Source organism: Schistocerca gregaria, chromosome X (assembly GCF_023897955.1).
Source record: "Schistocerca gregaria isolate iqSchGreg1 chromosome X, iqSchGreg1.2, whole genome shotgun sequence".
Classification (NCBI taxonomy): domain Eukaryota; kingdom Metazoa; phylum Arthropoda; class Insecta; order Orthoptera; family Acrididae; genus Schistocerca; species Schistocerca gregaria.
In genome coordinates this window covers 616,111,591-616,132,004 of record NC_064931.1, presented here as the reverse complement: position 1 = coordinate 616,132,004, position 20,414 = coordinate 616,111,591, and the positions used below count along the sequence as shown (strand labels likewise).

Here is a 20,414-nt window from a genome sequence, read left to right as displayed (position 1 = left end):
ATACATTTTGGACCACTTTCTCTCCTAGGTGGACCTGCTGTAGGGCTTGAAGATACTAGTGAAACCTGTTCCCTCTATCACACCTCATCTGCTCCATTAATTTCACGCTATCTACAACCTAGCATTATGCATTAGAGCACTGTATCCACGTGGCAAGACTGCTCAAGTAGTGCTCGCTGCCCATCACTTGCTTTACATGTGTTGTGGAAGCACACAGCCACAAGTCTATGCACTTGGTGTCACGCAGACTGCACTAATTGAGTGGCATGCACTCACAGGACAGTTCTGCCATGCAGCTATGGGAACACTATACACCTTTGTTACTATGTAGAGGCACTAATGGGCCTAGCAAGTGTTGAATGCATTTAAAATTAGAATTTCTTTTTAGCTGTCGATTTGATATCTTTTCTACAGAGACTGCATACGCTCTATACCTTATATTCACCAAATATTACCACAGCGACCGAGATTGATTATGTGTAATGAAAATGAAATTGATAATTGAATACTGGATGTCACTGATGGTTTTTGGCTTAGCTGTGGAACAGTATATTTGCATAAATGAATAGCTGATGAGATAATGCTCACATTCAGTTAGCAGCTAGAATTGCACTGACATTGATACTATTTCTGACAGAACAAATGAAACATATTTTCATTGAGGGGCCTGACAACTGATTACAACTGTCAATTTAGTTTATAATCAACAAAAAACTTCAATCCAGCAATACTGTGTAGGCTCTTGGGAGTAAATCAGGGAAGTGAATTAACAGGACTTGTTACAGTTCACATTATCAATTCCACTGAATGGAAAGATGAAGAAAGAGCAAGGCATAGTGGCAAGCAGAGATGGATTTTATTTGAATAAATTTCTGCCTGGATAATCATCCAAACAAACAGATTATTAAAATTAGTCTATTCACTAATAAAATACGCATGGGGAAAGGGGTTCTTCCATCTGTGAGTAGACATAATTATCCGTTACTTATTATTCACGACTTAAGTAATGAATAACGTAGCATACTATTGCATTTTCTTTGTTTACTTCTTGCACAGGATTCTACAACGTATGTTACCTTGTATTTATGCAGTTTTCTTTGTTTACTTCTTGCACAGGATTCTACAATGTATGTTACCTTGGATCTATGCAGTTTCTATTTGATACATAACTTATTAATGGTTAGCACAGAAATGTGCCTCAGTGTGCACACATGTGTCACGGTAAGTTATTACACTTTATAAAGCTGTAGAAGCTAGCTGAGAAAGGTACACATGGTGAATGCAAAGAGGAGGTTGAAAAAGTGGATTTGTTCCAGATTTCAAAGTTGTTGTTGGTTCTTTCATCTCCCATAATGAGAAAAATTGCCAAGTCAAGTTGTACCGTGTTTTGGAGTCATGTTGAATTGCAGGTCCCCCTCCAACTGCTTGTACAAGTTGATTCATAAGTGGGAGGAAGACAAAGACACACAGGGTGCTTAGTAGGGCACAGCACATCTGTACTTGCATTACAGCATAACAAATACAACATACAACTGCTTTGCAGGCAGATGGCCTTAGCAGTTACACTACCAACTCTGCCCAATTCAACTAAATCTGCACTTGACAGTACTCTCCCCCCCCCCCCCCCTCCACCTTCCTGCTAACATCTGGAAGCACTGAATGTAAATAGCCTAACATGATGAGAATGCAGCAAAAATTATTGCAGTAACTTCCTTCGCTGCACCAATACTGCTAAAACTATCAGATGTGTGTGCCTCATTCATATAATTATGCAATTTGTTCATGTCTGCAGTGCTACAAAATGAGTGAACCAAGTAAGAACTTATTGGTTGCTAATAACTAATATCAACAGACTAACTCTAAAATCTTCTAAACATTTGTGGAATGTTGCTCGATATCCAAAGTTATCCAAAAGTGTTTCGGTATTAACTCAGTAACCTTTTTTTAGTGGAAAATAGAATAGTTTTACAATCGAACATGCGTCTATGCAGTTACACTGAGCTTTGAGGCTGAATAATTTCGGAAGAGACACTTTGTCTAGGGTTTGTAATAATGCAGCACATTGCAACTTTGTCAAGAGAGAACTGGACGACTTTATCCGTCTTTAAACACCAACCGTGGTTATTGCAGCAATGCCTTGCCCACAATTTAAAAACAAATAGTTCACCTGTATTGCTCTCTATGACCAAGGGAGGCTTACAAAAGAAAACATAATGATAACAGCCAAATAAATGTCGAAGAAACTGAGTCACGAGTTTCAAATCATGCAATAGTATAAAAACAAAATTTATTTTGAGTGTGATCTGGGAACTGAAAATAATGTGGGATCACAACAAAGTTACCAGCCAAAAACAACAACAGAATTGATGATTTCTCAATTTTCGCTCAAGAAGGTTCTGATCTGAAACACTTACACCATTATCCTGAAATAAAGACAAGTTCACAAGATTAAGACACCAATATCCTCTGTGAGAGTGTAGGACATATTTTCTGTAGTTTGTTGCAATGGAAAATCTTTAAAAATTAAATAAGTTTCCTGCTGAGATGTTTGGGGCAAAAAACACAGTTGTTCTGAAAATGAATTGAAAAGCAACATAAATTACACTTGTTTAACAAATGACAAATAACTGGAGCAATAAATTTCCTTGGATTGCAGATCTATCTATTATTGCTAACACTTTTTATTCACAGATGACAAATGTTTTTATTCATGTAAATGAAGAATACTCTGCATTTTTGTTATTCACAAATAACAATATTGCCCAACTCTGGTGATAAGAGAAGTGCATCGCATATGTGCATGCTGCAAATTTACGGGCTATGAGGATGTGATCATGAGCATGTGGCACCCACATGGCCACGGAGAAGTGTTCATTTAGCTGGATTATTGCATGTGTCATTTTCAGAAATTTCTGACAAGGTATACAAAGTGTCATTTTTTCTCTCACATAATGCAGATGCATGTAGACCATCTGAATGGGTTGTGTGCATTAAGGGCTCTGTTGTACACCGTAAATGTATCTGCTAGGTGGGTTATAAAGAGACACTATTTTGACCTCTCCATATACGTGACGTTAAAAATGTCAGTAAGGTTATTAAAAAATAAGCTAATAATAGCCTTTGTAATCAAAGGTTTGGCTTCATATCTATTCATCTTTTGTAGCTTTCATAATATATTCCTAATATTTTTATTGTCCTCCCCATCCCTCACAATTTTCCACAACTCCTACTTATCCACCACATGGACTAGAGCAGGGTTCTCCAAACATTTTAGCCTAGCCTAAGGATCACACTGGCTTGTCCACTAAGCCCCAAGGGCCAAGATGTGTCTAAGTTTTCTCGAGGCCTGACATTCTAGTACTGCTTGGAACTCCTTGGTACAACTCAGAATTTTTCTTGACCCTTACCACTGCCACCAACATTTACAAGCTGACACTGAAAGGAATAGCAGTAGTTTTTATGCAGTGATTTTCTTATTGTTTTAGTTTGAGCTGTGGCCTTAATTTCATTTAATATACACTGCTACACATAAACACCACTCACGAAGGCCACTGAATGTGCTTTGATGAAACCTTATTACTTCTGTGCATTCTTAACATCACCGCAGTAGTCGGAACATAGCGCGAACTGCATATGGTATCAGAATTACAGTACATCTTCTCACCACAATATTCAATTGGAAATGGCTGACTTGCTGTGTGGCAATTTTTATAAAGATTAAATATTTAAATTAATCATTGTTGAGTCTTTCACTGACACAGTTTGATCAGTTGCATAATTTCCCTCATGGCTTTTTTACTGCTTTTGGCACAACTTAACTCTTTGAAAAAGGGGGAAAAAAAAGAAAAAAAAAAAGAAAAAAAGAAAAAGAAAAAAACCCGCTTTCATTCACTGTGCGACTCATTCACTATTGGAGGTGTTCGATTAGCAAGGTTTGACTAATATACAGCAGGCTGGATACCATCATGTCTGACCCATTACTGCAGGCCAGACTGTCGATGTTTGCAGGCCAGTGTTGTTCCGCTGGCTGCAGTTTAGAAGCCCCTGGTCTACTGCATGTATTTGTTACAGAGGACCTGTCCATTCACCCAGAGCTGTATGTTTGTTGTTGAGTGCTCAGGTAACTGACAATCATTTTTCTATTGTACTTTTATTCCAGTGATATCTATTCTAAGATAGAAATAGATAAGTTAGTTAGTTTCATGTTCCATGAATCATTTGTATGATAAATCGTAATGCTGTGAAATAAGACATTTTATATTCACATTGCAATTTAATTTGTAAATCTGTCTACTTACTGAAAATTTATAACTGGTTGTTTTCCAATGTACAGGTGTGAGTTAGTAATTTCTATTCACTACCTTTTACACATCACAATAATAAAAACTACTACTACAGAATAAAAGGTGTTATCAAGAAGAAACTTTTTCACTTTGTTTCCAGATCTTACTTTGCTGTCTGTCAAATATTTATACCACTTGGTAAGTTATCAAAAATTTTAGTTGCAGCATTGTGCATCCCTTTTGTGCTAAAGACAACATTAATGTGGGTAATGAATGTCTCTTTTCTTTTTGGTATTGTAATTATGCACATCACTGTTCTTTTACAACTGCAATGGATTATTTACAACGAACTTCATGGTGAGGGTATAAATGTATTGTGAAGCAGGGTCAGAATGGCCATGACTCTTTCTTAAAGAGTAGTTATCCAAGAACATTATTCCATATGACGTTATTGAATGAAAATATGCAAAATATGTTAACTGAGTGATTGTCTCTTCTCAAGATCTGCAATGATTCTAAATGCAAATGTGGCTGAACAAGTTGGTTTAGCAGTTCCAAGCTGTGCTTTTCGGGTTTAAATTTTCATCAATACAGACACCTACGAATTTTAAAGTTTCCACCCTATTTATTATTTCTTAACCACTCCTAAATGTAAAGAACTGAATATGATGTGCATTTTTAAAATTAAGAACAAGCTCATTTTCTGAAAACTGATCAGTAATACTTTTAAGAACATTGTTCACCACATTTTCTGTTGCTGTATGAACGGTTGGACTGGTTACAATACTAGTGTGATTTGCAAAAAGAACTAATTATTATGTTGCATATTAGACAGAAGATCGTTTACATACATGAGGAACAGAACAATTGCAGGCCTACAATTGAGGCTTCAGGAACCCCATACATGATTTCTCCTTAGACAGGATAATATCCCCGAACTACATTGATTGCATAACAAAGTACAATCTTCTGCATTCTATTGGTTAGATATGACATTGTCAATTAGTTGACTCTACCATCAAACCCATAAAATTTCAGTTCAGTTCATCCAGGAGAATACTGTGACTCACATAGTAAATATCTTACACAGGTTGCAGAAAATACCAATTAGTGCTATTTTGTTATTTAATGTTTGTAAAATCTGGAGAAGTCAGCACAGATGAGACGCTGAGTTGCAGACAGGCGCAATGAAAAGAGTGTTACACACTGAGATTTTGGCCAAAGCCTTCTCCAAAAAGGACACACACACACACACACACACACACACACACACACACACACACACACACACACACACCTGCAACTCAACGTGTTATCTTTACTGTGGGTGGCAATCTATCCTTTTCATAACATTGTTGACATTCTAACTTGGACTTTACATTGTAAAATTAAAGTATCAATGGATAACGCCACTAAACACAGATCATATCCACTAGAAGAAAGGAGTAGTAACTCGACAGTTTGGTCCACAGACAAATACACTACAAGAAATCCTTTATTTAACTTCTCTTGGACAAGAGGTCTACCGACAGAAATCACACCAGTGAATTGCTGAGGATCATTGGTTACATTACAGTAATTCCCTGATTATCAATCACGAACTGACAGAACCTGAATAAACATAGTTTAAACATATGACAGAAATTGGGAACTTCCAAATATATATTTGACATTATAAGAAATGCGTACACAATCAGTTTTTACTTTGGTACTCAACAATTTCATAACCTAAGAGTCTTCTACAAGAGCAATTGAAAAATGTGTGTTGAGTTCTCAACAATACAACTTTTAATTCACATGGTGACCTACCAATCTATTTGCTATTTCATTAGGTGCCATTGCATCCTTGTTCCATTTGAAAGTTACAGTTCTGTGTTTGCTGGATTCCAAAAGACACTCTAACAGACTTCCTCCATTTTCCACTGATAATACCGTTAATTTTGGTCCTCTTTCAGCTCTTGTGCGACGTTTGACTGGCTTTTTCATTCTCTTATCTGAAGCTCTGAAAAATAATTCAGACATTAATTATCTGAGACAAAGGAATCACACACATGTAAGCTCATGAACATTATTTCAAACACAAAAAGGTGATGTGATAACTTCATTGACTAACTTAACACAAAAACACCTACTTTCTCAGCACAATATGAAATAAGAACAATCATTTTTGCAATAGCTTAACTAGTTTCCTTGTTCCGAGTGCATCAGCATTCCATACCCCTATAAATGCTAATTGTTCAACACCATACTGTGCACATTGTCAGTGGTTCCATTAATGCTTGCAGCAGCACACCATTCAGATGAATGACCTTTCTCAAAAAAATAGCCAAATTTAAATTCAGTCGTGTGTTTCTTAACTGTTGAAAATGAAGGAACGGACTCCTTTTGAGCCTTCCATTTTTCCTCAGTGGTAAACCATCCAAACAAAGAATTTTATGCCACAATATTCCAATTTATCTAAGAGAGTCAAACACTCAAAACACTACTACAGGGTGACCATAACTAAAGTTCCAGTTTCAAAAAGCTGTAGAAAGAGAACCACTGCTCAGAATGATGTGAAATTTTAACAGCATATTACTGACGTAGGGGGAAACATCATGGAAAAAAAAAAAAAAAAAACACCCTGCCTAATATGACTGTCAGGAGCATGTACTATTGGTCAAGCTCTCTAACAAGAATGGTGGTTGTGCATCAGTAGCCCTGAAAAAATACCAGACAATCAAGAATATGAAGAAAGGGATTGATTGAAGTGCAATACAGCAGAGGAAGGAAAGCAATTGATCTGACATCTGCCAAAGATGTGGCTACAGCACTGCAGAAGAGGACGAGTGGTGGTGTGCAAATATACAGTGCTCAGAGAAATGCACAAATGTTGGACATGCCTGCAAGTTTGCACATAAAATCCTACGAAACATCCTTCGTTGTTATCCACACAACATCACCCATGTTTAAGAGTTGCTTCCTGCTGACCTTCCATCAAGAGAAACATTCGCTCTGGAATTAACTGCTCTCATGGAAGTGGACAATGAATGGCCATGAAACCCATTTCCATCTCTAAGCACATGTCCACATGCAGAATATGAGCAATGGAAAATCCACACACACAACTGGTACCACTTCATTCTGCAAAGCTGACCATGTGGTGTGGGTTGATGGCACTGTTTATCACAGAGCCATATTTTTTTTTTGAGGTGGTGAGTTCTGCGGGTCGTGTTACCAGTACCGTCACTGGTAAACTTTAAGGAGTCTTTAGCACAACCAACATCATTCCAACCTTTCAATATCATTAATGTGTGGGTAGGATCATTCTTATGCAAGATGATGCTCCAATGCACATTGCACAGCCAGTGAAGTGCCTACTGGGGGTCTGCCCCTATTTTAGCTGACAATGGAACAATTGTTGTACAGCGTGTATACGCAGACAAGGAAAACAAAATTCCTGGATTTTTCCTGGATTTCCCGGGTAAAAATACACTTTCTCCCAGATGAAAACACACTTTTTCTGTGTTATTAAGGGACAGTATATTTTCCCTCGGAACTGTAAAACTTATCAGTCCTTTGAATGGTTATGTTTTTATATACGGACGTAGAATTTCCCGACACTTTAGAAAATGAAACTCAGGGAAGAAAACTCCTTTTGGAAAGATTTTTGATGTGCTGCAACATATAAGTTGCATTTTTTCATATTACAAAAGAATAAATTCGAATTCCACCAAACACTGCATGTTACGTTCTGAACTACTGTAAACGAGATTGCGATTCGCTTTTGTAAGCCAGTCATAGCTCATGTCACGTGATCCTGCCAGCCGATGACAGTGGATATTCAGACCACAGGACACGTGATGTAGTCAGCTAATAGCAACATCACTTATGTAGCGCAGATATACAAACAGGAAAAGTTAATGTTTTAAATTAATATACATGGTGTTCCTACAAGAAAAGCAAAGCTTTCACATATAATATAGGTTTCTAAGGTTAATAAGCTGCAAGAGTAGCTAAGCTTTCCACATATAATGTTGATTTTTTTACACATGTTACACTTTAAGATACATCACACAAATGTGCCAGTAAAATTTTTAGCCGATTCCAGCGACGTGTCCTCAAAGTTTTCCTGTTAGAAATAGGTTCATTTCAGCAGTTGTCAGAGAGCACCAGATAACAGGCGCCATTGCACTTTGGCAGCTTCTATGATGCAGGAAGCCCGTACGTTCGTATGTGTACAACATTAAAAGATCTTACATTATGTCACAAAAGGAAAAAAAGACATCAGAGGATATGCCAAGAGCATCGGAATTTCGTGAATCATACTAAAATGGCACATTTCAAGTCCATACTTAAAAAGCATATTCCTATGTCCAGATTCCCGATGAAGTAGGCCTCAACCTGCCATTAAGCTTTTCAGAGTCAGTTGCGGGATGTATTAACTCATTTTTGATTCTTTATTATGGCACGATGCCATATGTGCTAGAATAGGAAAACGTGCACTTGAAATGCAGCGAGCAGTTGAAATTAGCTAATAGTGTCGAACTAAACACTGTTTCAAACACGTGGACTGCCTCAGCGTAAAAGATTAATAAAAGCCAAGTTTCCTTAGCAAATCGACAAAAATAACTTCATTGTTCTGCAAGGCGATTAATGCATAGCTGTCAGAAAAGTGGAAATTTAAATATAATTTTGTTATAATGTTGGTTACACTTGGTTCAAGAATCATAAAAGAAGGTTGTATACATGGAAGAATCCTGGAGATGCTAAAAGGTATCAGATAGATTATATAATGGTAAGACAGAGATTTAGGAACCACGTTTTAAATTTTAAGGCATTTCCAGGGGCAGATGTGGATTCTGACCACAATCTATTGGTTATGAACTGTAGATTAAAACTTAAGAAACTGCAAGAAGGTGGGAATTTAAGGAGATGGGACCTGGATAAACTGAAAGAACCAGAGGTTGTACAGAGTTTCAAGGAGAGCATAAGGGAACAATTGGCAGGAATGGGGGAATGAAATACAGTAGAACAAGAATGGGTAGCTTTGAGGGATGAAGTAGTGAAGGCAGCAGAGGATCAAGTAGGTAAAAAGACGAGAACTAGTAGAAATCCTTGGGTAACAGAAGAAATATTGAATTTAATTGATGAAAGGGGAAAAAACAAAAATTCAGTAAATGAAGCAGGCAGAAAGGAATACAAACGTCTCAAAAATGAGATCGACAGGAAGTGCAAAATGTCTAAGCAGGGATGGCTAGAGGACAAATGTAAGGATGTAGAGGCTTATCTCCCTAGGGGTAAGATAGAGACTGCCTACAGCAAAATTAAAGAGACCTTTGGAGAAAAGAGAACCACTTGTATGAATATCAAGAGCTCAGATGGAAACACAGTTCTAAGCAAAGAAGGGAAAGCAGAAAGGTGGAAGGAGTATATAGAGAGTCTATACAAGGGCGATGTACTTGAGGACAATATTATGGAAATGGAAGAGGATGTAGATGAAGATGAAATGGGAGACATGATTCTGCGTGAAGAGTTTGACAGAGCACTGAAAGCCTGAGTCAAAACAAGGCCCCGGTTGTAGACAACGTTCTATTAGATCTACTGACGGCCTTGGAAGAGCCAGTCCTGACAAAACCCTACCATCTGGTGAGCAAGATGTAAGAGACACGCGAAATACCCTCAGACTTCAAGAATAATTCCAATCCCAAAGAAAGCAGGTGCTGACAGTTGTGAAAATTACTGAACAATCAGTTTAATAAGTCACGGATAAAAAATCCTAACGCGAATTCTTTACAGACGAATGGAAAAACTGGTAGACGCTGACCTCGGGGAAGATTAGTTTGGATTCCGTAGAAATATTGGAACACGTGAGGCAATACTGACCCTACGACTTATCTTAGAAGATAGATTACAGAAAGGCAAACGTACGTTTCTAGCATTTGTAGACTTATAGAAAGCTTTTGACAATGTTGACTGGAATACTCTCTTTCAAATTCTGAAGGTGGCAGGGGTAAAATACAGGGAGCAAAAGGCTACTTATAATTTTTACAGAAACCAGATGGCAGTTATAAGAGTCAAGGGACATGAAGGGAGCAGTGGTTGGGACGGGAGTGAGACAGGGTTGTAGCCTATCCCCGATGTTATTCAATCAGTATATTGAGCAAGCAGTGAAGGAAACAAAAGAAAAATCTGGAGTAGGTATTGAAATCCACGGAGAAGAAATAAAACTTTACGGTTCGCCGATGACATTGTAATTCTGAGAGAGACAGCAAAGGACCTGCAAGAGCAGTTGAACGGATTGGAAAGTGTCTTGAAAGGAGGGTATAAGATGAACATCAACAAAATCGAAACAAGGATAATGGAATGTAGTCGAGTTAAGTCGGGTGATGCTGAGAGAATTAGATTAGGAAATGAGACACTTAGAGTAGTAAAGGAGTTTTGCTATTTGGGGAGCAAAATAACGGATGATGGTCTAAGTAGAGAGGGTATAAAATGTAGACTGGCAATGGCAAGGAAAGCGTTTCTGAAGAAGAGAAATTTGTTAACATCGAGTATAGATTTAAGTGTCAGGAAGTCGTTTCTCAAAGTATTTGTATGGAGTGTAGCCATATATGGAAGTGAAACATGGACAGTAACTAGTTTGGACAAGAAGAGAATAGAAGCTTTAGAAATGTGGTGCTACAGAAGATTAGATGGGTAGAACTAATGAGGTGGTATTGAATAGGATTGGGAAGAAGAGAAGTTTGTGGCACAACTTGACTAGAAGAAGGGATCAGTTGGTACGACATGATCTGAGGTATCAAGGGATCACCAATTTAGTATCGGAGGGCAGCATAGAGGGTAAAAATCATAGAGGGAGACCAAGAGATGACTACACTGCACAGATTCAGAAGGATGTAGGTTGCAGTAGGTACAGGAGATGATGAAGCTTGCACAGGATAGAGTAACATGGAGAGCTGCATCAAACCAGTGTCAGAACTGAAGACAACAACAACAACAACAACAACAAATAAAACCAGTAAAGACAAGAGACAAGCAATACAGTACACCTTTCTTCAATCCTTAACTGTTAGCATTGTTTTCTCTCTAATCTTGATACTGCTTTACATAGCGTGCTTTCCTTTCTGCAACAGGATCTATTACCTCATCAAAGTACGTCAAATTTTTTGCTACATGAAAAATTGAAATATCGTTGTCTAATACAGTGTAAGCTGTTAATAAAAATAATACCCAAGACTGGTGTGGTTTCTCGATATTATTATGTATATTTTGTCACTGCTAAATAAAACAAAATGGGCCTCTCTAACACTGCAGAAATTGTAATACACACCAAATGAACGAGACTGTTTTGGCACAAATGGCCATTTTTTATAACACGTCAGAATATAATTCATGAAGACCAACATAAAATGCCTATTAGGCCTACTACAACCAAAAAGCTTTATGTTTGAAAACAGTTTCACATTTCATTCATACGTTCCAGTTTCTCGTGCATGAGATTGAAAAGTAGTAGTACGAGATTTTAATATAAGTTTGGAATCGTCATATACTTCCATAATTTGTGTGATGTCCTTGCTTCCTCTCGTTCATACAAACAATCTTGTCATGGCTAATTCTGGAACTATTCCTACCTTTGTCAAAACTTATTCGCCGGTTAACTTCACTAACACTGCCACTATCACCGGTTTAGTTATCCCTGATGATTCTCTAGTTAGGAGTTGTTATGTTCTTACAAACTATTTTCCGCACTACTTCCAGAATACAACTTAAGCGGCTGCTAGACGGGGACTATAGAACTGGCACTTACTAATGTAGTGATATGGCCAAAAATTTTCTGACAAAATTTCATTTTCCTGGATACACCGAGAAGATAATACGTAATCTTTCCTACCTGTTATTCCTGCTAGTCATTTATTTCCACTCTGGTAGTCTGAATCTATGGATTTCTATAGTAATTATAACAATGCTGATCATTTGCAAACCCAATCAACCACATAATCAGACAACGATTGGCGTTCCCTCATTCAGCTTTACACCACTCAGCTTGTATAGCTCAGTCCCCTTTTGCCTACAGGAAAGTTTATTTCTAGATGCAATGTGGATTCCCACGACAGACATCACGTACACTATGCACGCATTAAGAAATCAACTTATGGGTTTTTTTTTCCATGGGACCAAACTACTGATGTCATTGGTCCTTAGGCTTACACACTACTTAATCTATCTTAAGGTAAGGGCAGGGGAGTCGTGTGAACCGTGACAAGTCGCCTGAGACCGCACAGCTACCCCACACAACTTATGATTCATTTAGAAACCAACTTACAGAGTTTGTTCAAAAACCAACTTACAGAGTTTGTTCAAAAACCAACTTACAGAGTTTGTTCAAAAACCAACTTACAGAGTTTGTTCAAAAACCAACTTACAGAGTTTGTTCAAAAACCAACTTACAGAGTTTGTTCAAAAACCAACTTACAGAGTTTGTTCAAAAACCAACTTACAGAGTTTGTTCAAAAACCAACTTACAGAGTTTGTTCAAAAACCAACTTACAGAGTTTGTTCAAAAACCAACTTACAGAGTTTGTTCAAAAACCAACTTACAGAGTTTGTTCAAAAACCAACTTACAGAGTTTGTTCAAAAACCAACTTACAGAGTTTGTTCAAAAACCAACTTACAGAGTTTGTTCAAAAACCAACTTACAGAGTTTGTTCAAAAACCAACTTACAGAGTTTGTTCAAAAACCAACTTACAGAGTTTGTTCAAAAACCAACTTACAGAGTTTGTTCAAAAACCAACTTACAGAGTTTGTTCAAAAACCAACTTACAGAGTTTGTTCAAAAACCAACTTAACAGAGTTTGTTCAAAAACCAACTTACAGAGTTTGTTCAAAAACCAACAGGGATGGGCCACCCCCCTCCCCCCCTCCTTCATTGACCTGGGCCTGCTGCGCATGCGTGAATCTGACATCTTGGGTGCGGCAGTAAAATTTTTCCTGGTTGCATCTAACTGCTTGCTGTGACTGCTTAAACAGGAGCAGCCACATTTCTGTAGCCAGAAACGGGAGAAGGTGGTGTGGTTGGCAGGAGAGCCAACCGGGTTTCTTTAAAGGAGGCCGAAATGCACGCGTTTTAGCTCACACAGGCTGGCGTGAGGTCTGGAACATGACAAGGGAATTAGAATTGAGAAAAACGGACGTAGCTGGTGGAATACTTAACTTTAATCCATTAATGGAGAACGTCGCTCTTTATGGTACATAATTCACAATATCAATGGTACGGATACTGGCGCCTTGCTAGGTCGTAGCAAGTAACGTAGCTGAAGGCTATGCTAAGTATCGTCTCGGCAAATGAGAGCGTATTTTGCCAGTGAACCATCGCTAGCAAAGTCGGCTGTACAACTGGGGCGAGTGCTAGGAAGTCTCTCTAGACCTGCCGTGTGGCGGCGCTCGGTCTGCAATCATTGATAGTGGCGACACGCGGGTCCGACGTATACTACCGGACTGCGGCCGATTTAAAGGCTACCACCTAGAAAGTGTGGTGTCTGGCGGTGACACCACAGAAGGTACTACTCATAACTGCACATGCGCATGAGACTGCTCATAACTGCTAAAATAAATCTAATGTAAACAGTTGTGACGTCATGCTCATCGGAGGCAATTTGTTGTTATGTAGCACTGCATGGTCTTCCTAAAGCCTTTGACACATGCTTTGACAAATGCTTGTATGAGCACTGTGTTTTGTTGTTGTATATGGCACATTTCCTTTGCAATTTATTTTTTATTTTCGATTTTTTTTCCCTCGTTCACGTTTTATTGTTGCAGTATTATTCTGCAGTGGTGGGATACAGTAATATCCTTTGTTAGAGTATTGATTCTTACTAGTCAAGATTACAAAAATTCGACTGAAAACTGAACGAAAAATTCCTGGCATTCTAAAAAATTCCTGGGTTTTTCCCAGATCTCCTGGATGTCCCGGGTTGTATGCACCCTGTAGAACCTATTTCAAAATTTGAAGACTTTTGTGATTAGTATATTAGTGACAACTCATTATCACGTTTAACATCTCAGTAGGTTTACAAACATTACAAAATTTTTCCAGTGAAAATACATCCACATGTTGATCATTAACAGAACTGGATTACAGTTTTATCTTTATAAGCAATAAAATTTAAATTTAACTGAAGTGCACGAGCACTGGCTAGTTGGTGGATCATCGCCAGTGTTGATAAGTGTTTCACTATGAGTCACTTTGTCTGTCTATTCTACCCTCTGGATTTGAAAGCATCTGAAAATTGGTGCAGAACAGCTAATACTCACCGACACTATTCCTTGGTCACACCAGATACTATTTGCAGTTCCATAGTATCTCCCTCCAATACAGTGTCTATAGTGGTAGCAAAGCATCATTCTTATTTAATGGTGTTGCCCTCTTCATCCAGGGCTGGTTCGGTTGTTCTAATGCACATACTTTTTCGGCTGAGTTGTGGCTGTTCATGACCATTAGTGATCCAAAGCTTTCCTTGACCACCTACAATGATTAGGTTCATTGGTGATTTGTAGATTTCTCATACGAGCCTGCAGCTTTTTGAAATCAACAAAAGTTTCTCAGCTGCATCTTGACTGAAGGCTTGACTTTGTTTTGTTGTTGATGATGGGATAACATCTTCAATAGCAAAAAATTGCCCTGAGCAATCTTTATTTTATGTGCTAGTTGGACTAGCTTTGTCAGTCGAAGTCTTATCTTCCGCATTCTGACTGCCTGTGATGCCTTCATTAAGTCCCACCCAAGAATGACCTTACGACTACATTATCTTAAAATGACACATTCAAAGGGCTGTCTCTGTCACTGATATTTATTCTTGCAAATGTCTTGCAATGTCTAAAAAACTGCAACAGCATTTATCAGTCCAAATGGTAACTCTATCACAAATTATCAGTTATCATTTAGGCCAGATCAATTGATGTTACGTTAAGTAACTGCAATACCAGAGTGAAAAGTTAAGAACATCAGAGTTGGCACCTTTTGAGTAACGTTTTCAACCAACAATATAGGAAGTGCTCAAATATATTCTGGAGAAAACTGGTATTTGAGGTCACTTTGTGAGGGAGTGATAACAACTATTATGCTTATGGAAAAACAAAAACACTTAACAAAATGGTGCAGACTTCCCACAGAGTGTTAATTTTCACACACGTCCAAAATACCAGTGCTACACATACAAACATTTTATTTCCACATTAATTCATGTCTCAACTTTTATCTTCTTCTGGGAAAGGTTTGTAACACAAAGGTTGAAACTGAAATTTACACAATGAATTTCAAACACCACAAAACAGCATATAACTTACATGTCAGCTGGGCCTCCAGATGCAAGATCAGAAGTTGTATCCAAATGAGGATGTGGAGGCTATGTGGAGAAAAATTTACAAGAATTAAAATCAATACACTAAGGAAAAGTCATAGAGAAAGCAATGTATGAGACTGAAGTAAACTTATTTTCTAACATCATGCAACAGTAAACAAGGTAATTAAAACTTGTGATGCCACAGGGATACATCAAAATAAAATGATTAACCAAACAAGTATTACAGTCCAGTACAATAATTCACAAATTAAAGAGATTGGGATTCTATGATGATTTTTTTTTCCATTCATACTACATAATTAACATACAATTCTAAGTGTTGCTTTGGAGAGGAAGCACCGTTTGACATACACAGATATTCAATGAAAATTTTTATTTTGTTATCTCTCACCTGCATTACTGGGTGTCCTGTGTTAACATATACAGGCTCCATATAACCCTGACCTTTCACTGCTGTATCCTTATGAGGAATTCCTGTTTCCTGTTGCATAATTTGTTGATTGCCAGCAAGGTTCTGCCTAGGTATTTCAGTTGCTGTCATCAGTATACCAGCCTGTGGCATTTTATCACCTGAGATTATTTCTAAGTTTTGACTCGGTACATAAATCAGACTAGGGGCTTTCTGTTGTGCCAAGTTAGTGTTCCATTCAGTTGTGTTTGCAAGTGTTAGAGGTGGCATCGCTTCAGCAGGATGTTGATAGGTCAAAGCTTCTGAGTGCCCAGCTTTCTGAAGACTTACTAATCCCTCTTGCTGTAAATGAGAATGTCCAGGACCACCAATTGCCACATTTTCAACCTGTAATTGTTGAGGCATATCACCAACAGAATACTGGATAACATTCTGCTGAGTGTGTACATTCAGCAACAGTTCTTGTGGCATCCCCTGCTGGTGTAGTACATTCTCTTGGCTAGTTTGACAATGGTCAGGTTTCTGTGTAATCAGTTGTTGTAGCTGATTTGACAGGGCTTCAGACTGTGTTAACACATGCTGCTGTGGTATTGCCCTTTCAAGCTGGACAATATTTTCTTGATGAGAAAGTGTTTGGGTCTCACCAGGCATTACTTGACATATTTGAGTCTGTCCAAGCTCGTTTGAAGTTTTGTTCTGATATTCAGAACTTACACTTTCTTCTTGACTTTCAAAAACATTCTGGGATGCATACACATCTTTTAATGAAGTTTCACAGGTTGCCACTACATGTGATCCAGTATCTGAGGTAACTGCTGTAGACATATTTTCCAAATCTTTATTGTCCTTCTGTACTATGCCTTCTGGGGAAAAATTTCCACTGAGTATATGTGGGGTCTGCAGTTGATTTGTGCTGTCTGGCATTAGTGTTGCTTCGGGTGTAGCCTTCATAAATTTCACAGCTGAATCTTCCTGACTTACACCAAAATTCTGTTGTAGCTGCCCTTGCACATGCTGCTGGTGTGTAATCACAAGTGTATTGGTTTTGGAAGATTGTTGCCTGTATTGGACCACTTTGGCTTTACGTTTAGTTAGCACATCCTGACTGAACTCACTGGATGAGGTTTCGTACTGATTGCTTTCTTGGCTCATAGTTATATCCTCCTCGGTTGTAATGGTGGACTCCTCTGTCCATTCTGATACAGATGTATCATGAACGCGAAGTAGTTCCTTCTGTTCAGTTACCATTTGATTTTGTAACAGTTCTTGCTGTGCTGATGAAACGTGTTCTAAACAGTGCATCTGGTACTGTGTAATAGGAGGCTCTACTTTTACTACAGCTGGCTGATTTTCATGTAATGTGTTTTTTTCTTCCAGAAAATGTGATTGTTGACTCTTTTCCTTCTGAAGGTTATCTGTAAAGTGCAAAACATTTTCTTTCACTTCAGATCCATATACAACACCCTGGATCACATCATGACTGCCTGTCACTCCCCCATCTTGTCTTTCTAAACCTGGTTTGTACTCACTCTGAGAATATTCTTCTTTCTTAGGTGGCTGATGCATGGGCACATGTTCTCTTTCAACTACCTTGGGTGCTGTATCTTGACACAATTTTAGTTGTTCTGATAACTGCTCTTCTAATAATGGCATCTGAGCAATTACAACAGGCTCCTTATATTCTTGTTGAGGCAAAGTAGGAACAGCCTGGTGAGTTTCTCCTCCTACAGAAGTCACAAACATACTCTCGGGTTGCACAGGCATCTGTTGCAGGTTTATATCACTCTGAGTTATCATTTCACCTGTGGAATACTTTCCATCCACACGAGAAACAAACTCACTTTCCTGTGGTAATCTCTCTCTGTTTTCAGGTGTCATCTCTTGGGACTCACACCCTGAAACCTGTTTTTGCTGACTGTCTCCAAACTCTTGGGGGCTTGGTTGCTCAAACTTGACTTTTTCCATTATATGACCTGTCAGTTCATCCTTCTGTCCTTCATGGTCAACTAAAACCTGTTGATTCCGAGTTTCTTGTTGAGCCTGTGTCATTATCGAGAATTGTTGCTGTACAGGTGCATTTGGCATAAACTTATTATCTGGGCCAATGGCACTGTACTGTTGATCAGCTGGTGAAATTTCCTTGTTACCTGTCGATGGCAGTCCACTTGGCTGTTCTTGAATTGTTAGTTGACTATTATCTTGTAACTGAATCTGACTAGGTACATGATCCTGCCATGGAATTTTGTGACTCTCTAGTTCAACAGATTGATTTTCAGGCGTAGGACAAATCACACTAGACATTTGCTCTGGCAACCATCCCTCCTTGACAGTTTGAATTACATTATGTGATTCAATGACAGTTTCTTCTGATGAAATGTTTTCCTTTCCATATGATTTCTGTGGAGAGAGAGACTGTGGAGTTATCTGTTCCTGGATGTACTGTGATCCTTCTATAGATGAAATCACTTTGTTAATATTACAAGTGTCAGAGCTATGGTCTTCTGGTGTAGCACCTTGTGAATTATCAACTGACTGGTAACATATTCTGTCTTCCACCAATTTCTGTGGTAAACCTGGCTCTAAGACGGATGCAGGAGTGTCGTATTTTCTAGATTCAAAATGTTTCTCAGTTACTTCCTGTGACTGAATTGGCTGATCTGCGACAACAGCCTCACCATGTTGCCATGTTTGTCTTTGCTGATATGCAAGAACTTCTGAGTCTTCCTGAGGGAACATTCTGTCATGTGTAGTAGTTTGTTGCTGAGTATTCACTTGGTTTGAACTACCACTAGAAATCTCATCTAGTTCATGAGAAAGTTGTTGTGTGAGCGTCTGATGTTTCTGTATTGACTCCAGTGCTATTTTGTTTCCATGATAAGATTCTTTTGCTTGCTGCAATGCCTGCTGAAGTTGTTGAATGCTTTGTTGGCACTTGGTAAGATCTTGGTGGCATTTCTCTTGCTGCAGAACCTGTTGTTGGATGAGTTTTAGTTTCAACTGTCGTTCAATATGTAAAATATTTTCCTCTTCTTGACTAAGCGGTACATGGGGAATGTAAGATGGCTGTTGATGCATCTGAGCAGTGGACTGACTTGGTTGAGACAAATATGTCTCTACTGCATACTGAGGTTGTGACTGCATGTGAAAGATGCTGATATCAGTCTGCATCTCAGTACTCTGAGCAGTTGGCACAATATTGGTTTGCTGAACATTATCAATTTGAGATGGATGCTGTGTGTCAGGCACATTATGTAGAGCACCTTGATTCTCACTAACAGGTATCTGCATCTGAACAGATGGTAAAGGATGTTGGGCCAATGCTGAGTGGTCAGATACAGGTCCATAGCCATGCTGGAAAATTGTTCCTTGACTACTATATGATTCATCAGAAGTGTCAGTCGGAATGTAGGTTTGATTTGCCTGTTGGAAGGAGAAGAAAAAATCTGCTTTCAGACAAGATGAAATTTTAGACATTCACAATTATTTATAATGTAAAATAAACTAAAAGTCATGACAATTTTAACAGTTTTTGATACTGGGATTAAGCTTTATAATTATTACATAGGCAGTCCAAAAAAATTAATAAAAAAAACGATTAGCAAATAATATCAGCCTCCTAAAATTTGGTAGTTCTTCAATCATCTATTTTTTTTTTCATTTTATGATCACTATTTCTATGACCAGTACAGTTTTCAAGAGCCCCCACCAGCCAAAATTCTAAATTCACACAAATCTTTAATGGAACTAAGGTCTTACAATTCACTTATATCTGTGTGTAATTCTATATTTCAACTGGTATACCTACATTAGTATGCGGTAAGTTACTTTCTATTCTTTAAGGGGGGTAGGACATCAAACGGACCGTCTTGGAGCAGGAGAGGCACCACATGACATTTCCACTGTCTATATTTTTACGAATAAATTCATAAAACTTTGTCAGCATGACCAGGAAGGATTTATGATTCACAATCATAGCAGTGGAAGATAAAAAAAATTAAAAAAAAAAAATTTTGCATGTGAAAGTTCATAATTTTTTCACTTCTATTGGCTGTGTTTGTTGCTATAGGTACACGTTTCTTCACAAGTAAGAGCGATTATTTGATGAATTTTGCACAGCATACAAACCATACTTACAGGTGTATGGAACTCTAGAAATTATTTAATTTATGAAAAAATGAATGAGCTGTTACATTTTAACCTTCATGTTTAGAAAAACTCAAATTTTATAGTTAATTATCTCAATTTTTACCACAGTTTTTAATAGATTAGGAAAATTATAGAGTTTCATACACCTGTAAGTATGGTTTGTATGTGGTGCAAAAATCGAAGAATCTCCCTTACATATGAAGAAAAGTGTACCGATAGCAACAAATGCAGC

The 20,414-nt window shown here is 38.1% G+C and overlaps 1 protein-coding gene across 3 annotated transcripts in view; it reads right to left on the bottom strand.

Moving 5' to 3' along the window:
* Positions 1-20,414, bottom strand: part of LOC126297516 (uncharacterized) — a 323,790-nt gene that overhangs the window by 143,055 nt on the left and 160,321 nt on the right. For all 3 annotated transcript variants that reach the window (XM_049988402.1, XM_049988404.1, XM_049988403.1), the window contains exons 13-15: positions 16,019-19,456; positions 15,611-15,669; positions 6,093-6,285 (exon numbers count right to left, since the gene is read on the bottom strand). In XM_049988402.1, coding sequence (XP_049844359.1) covers positions 6,093-6,285; positions 15,611-15,669; positions 16,019-19,456 — 3,690 coding nt within the window. The remainder of the gene's footprint in view (positions 1-6,092; positions 6,286-15,610; positions 15,670-16,018; positions 19,457-20,414) is intronic.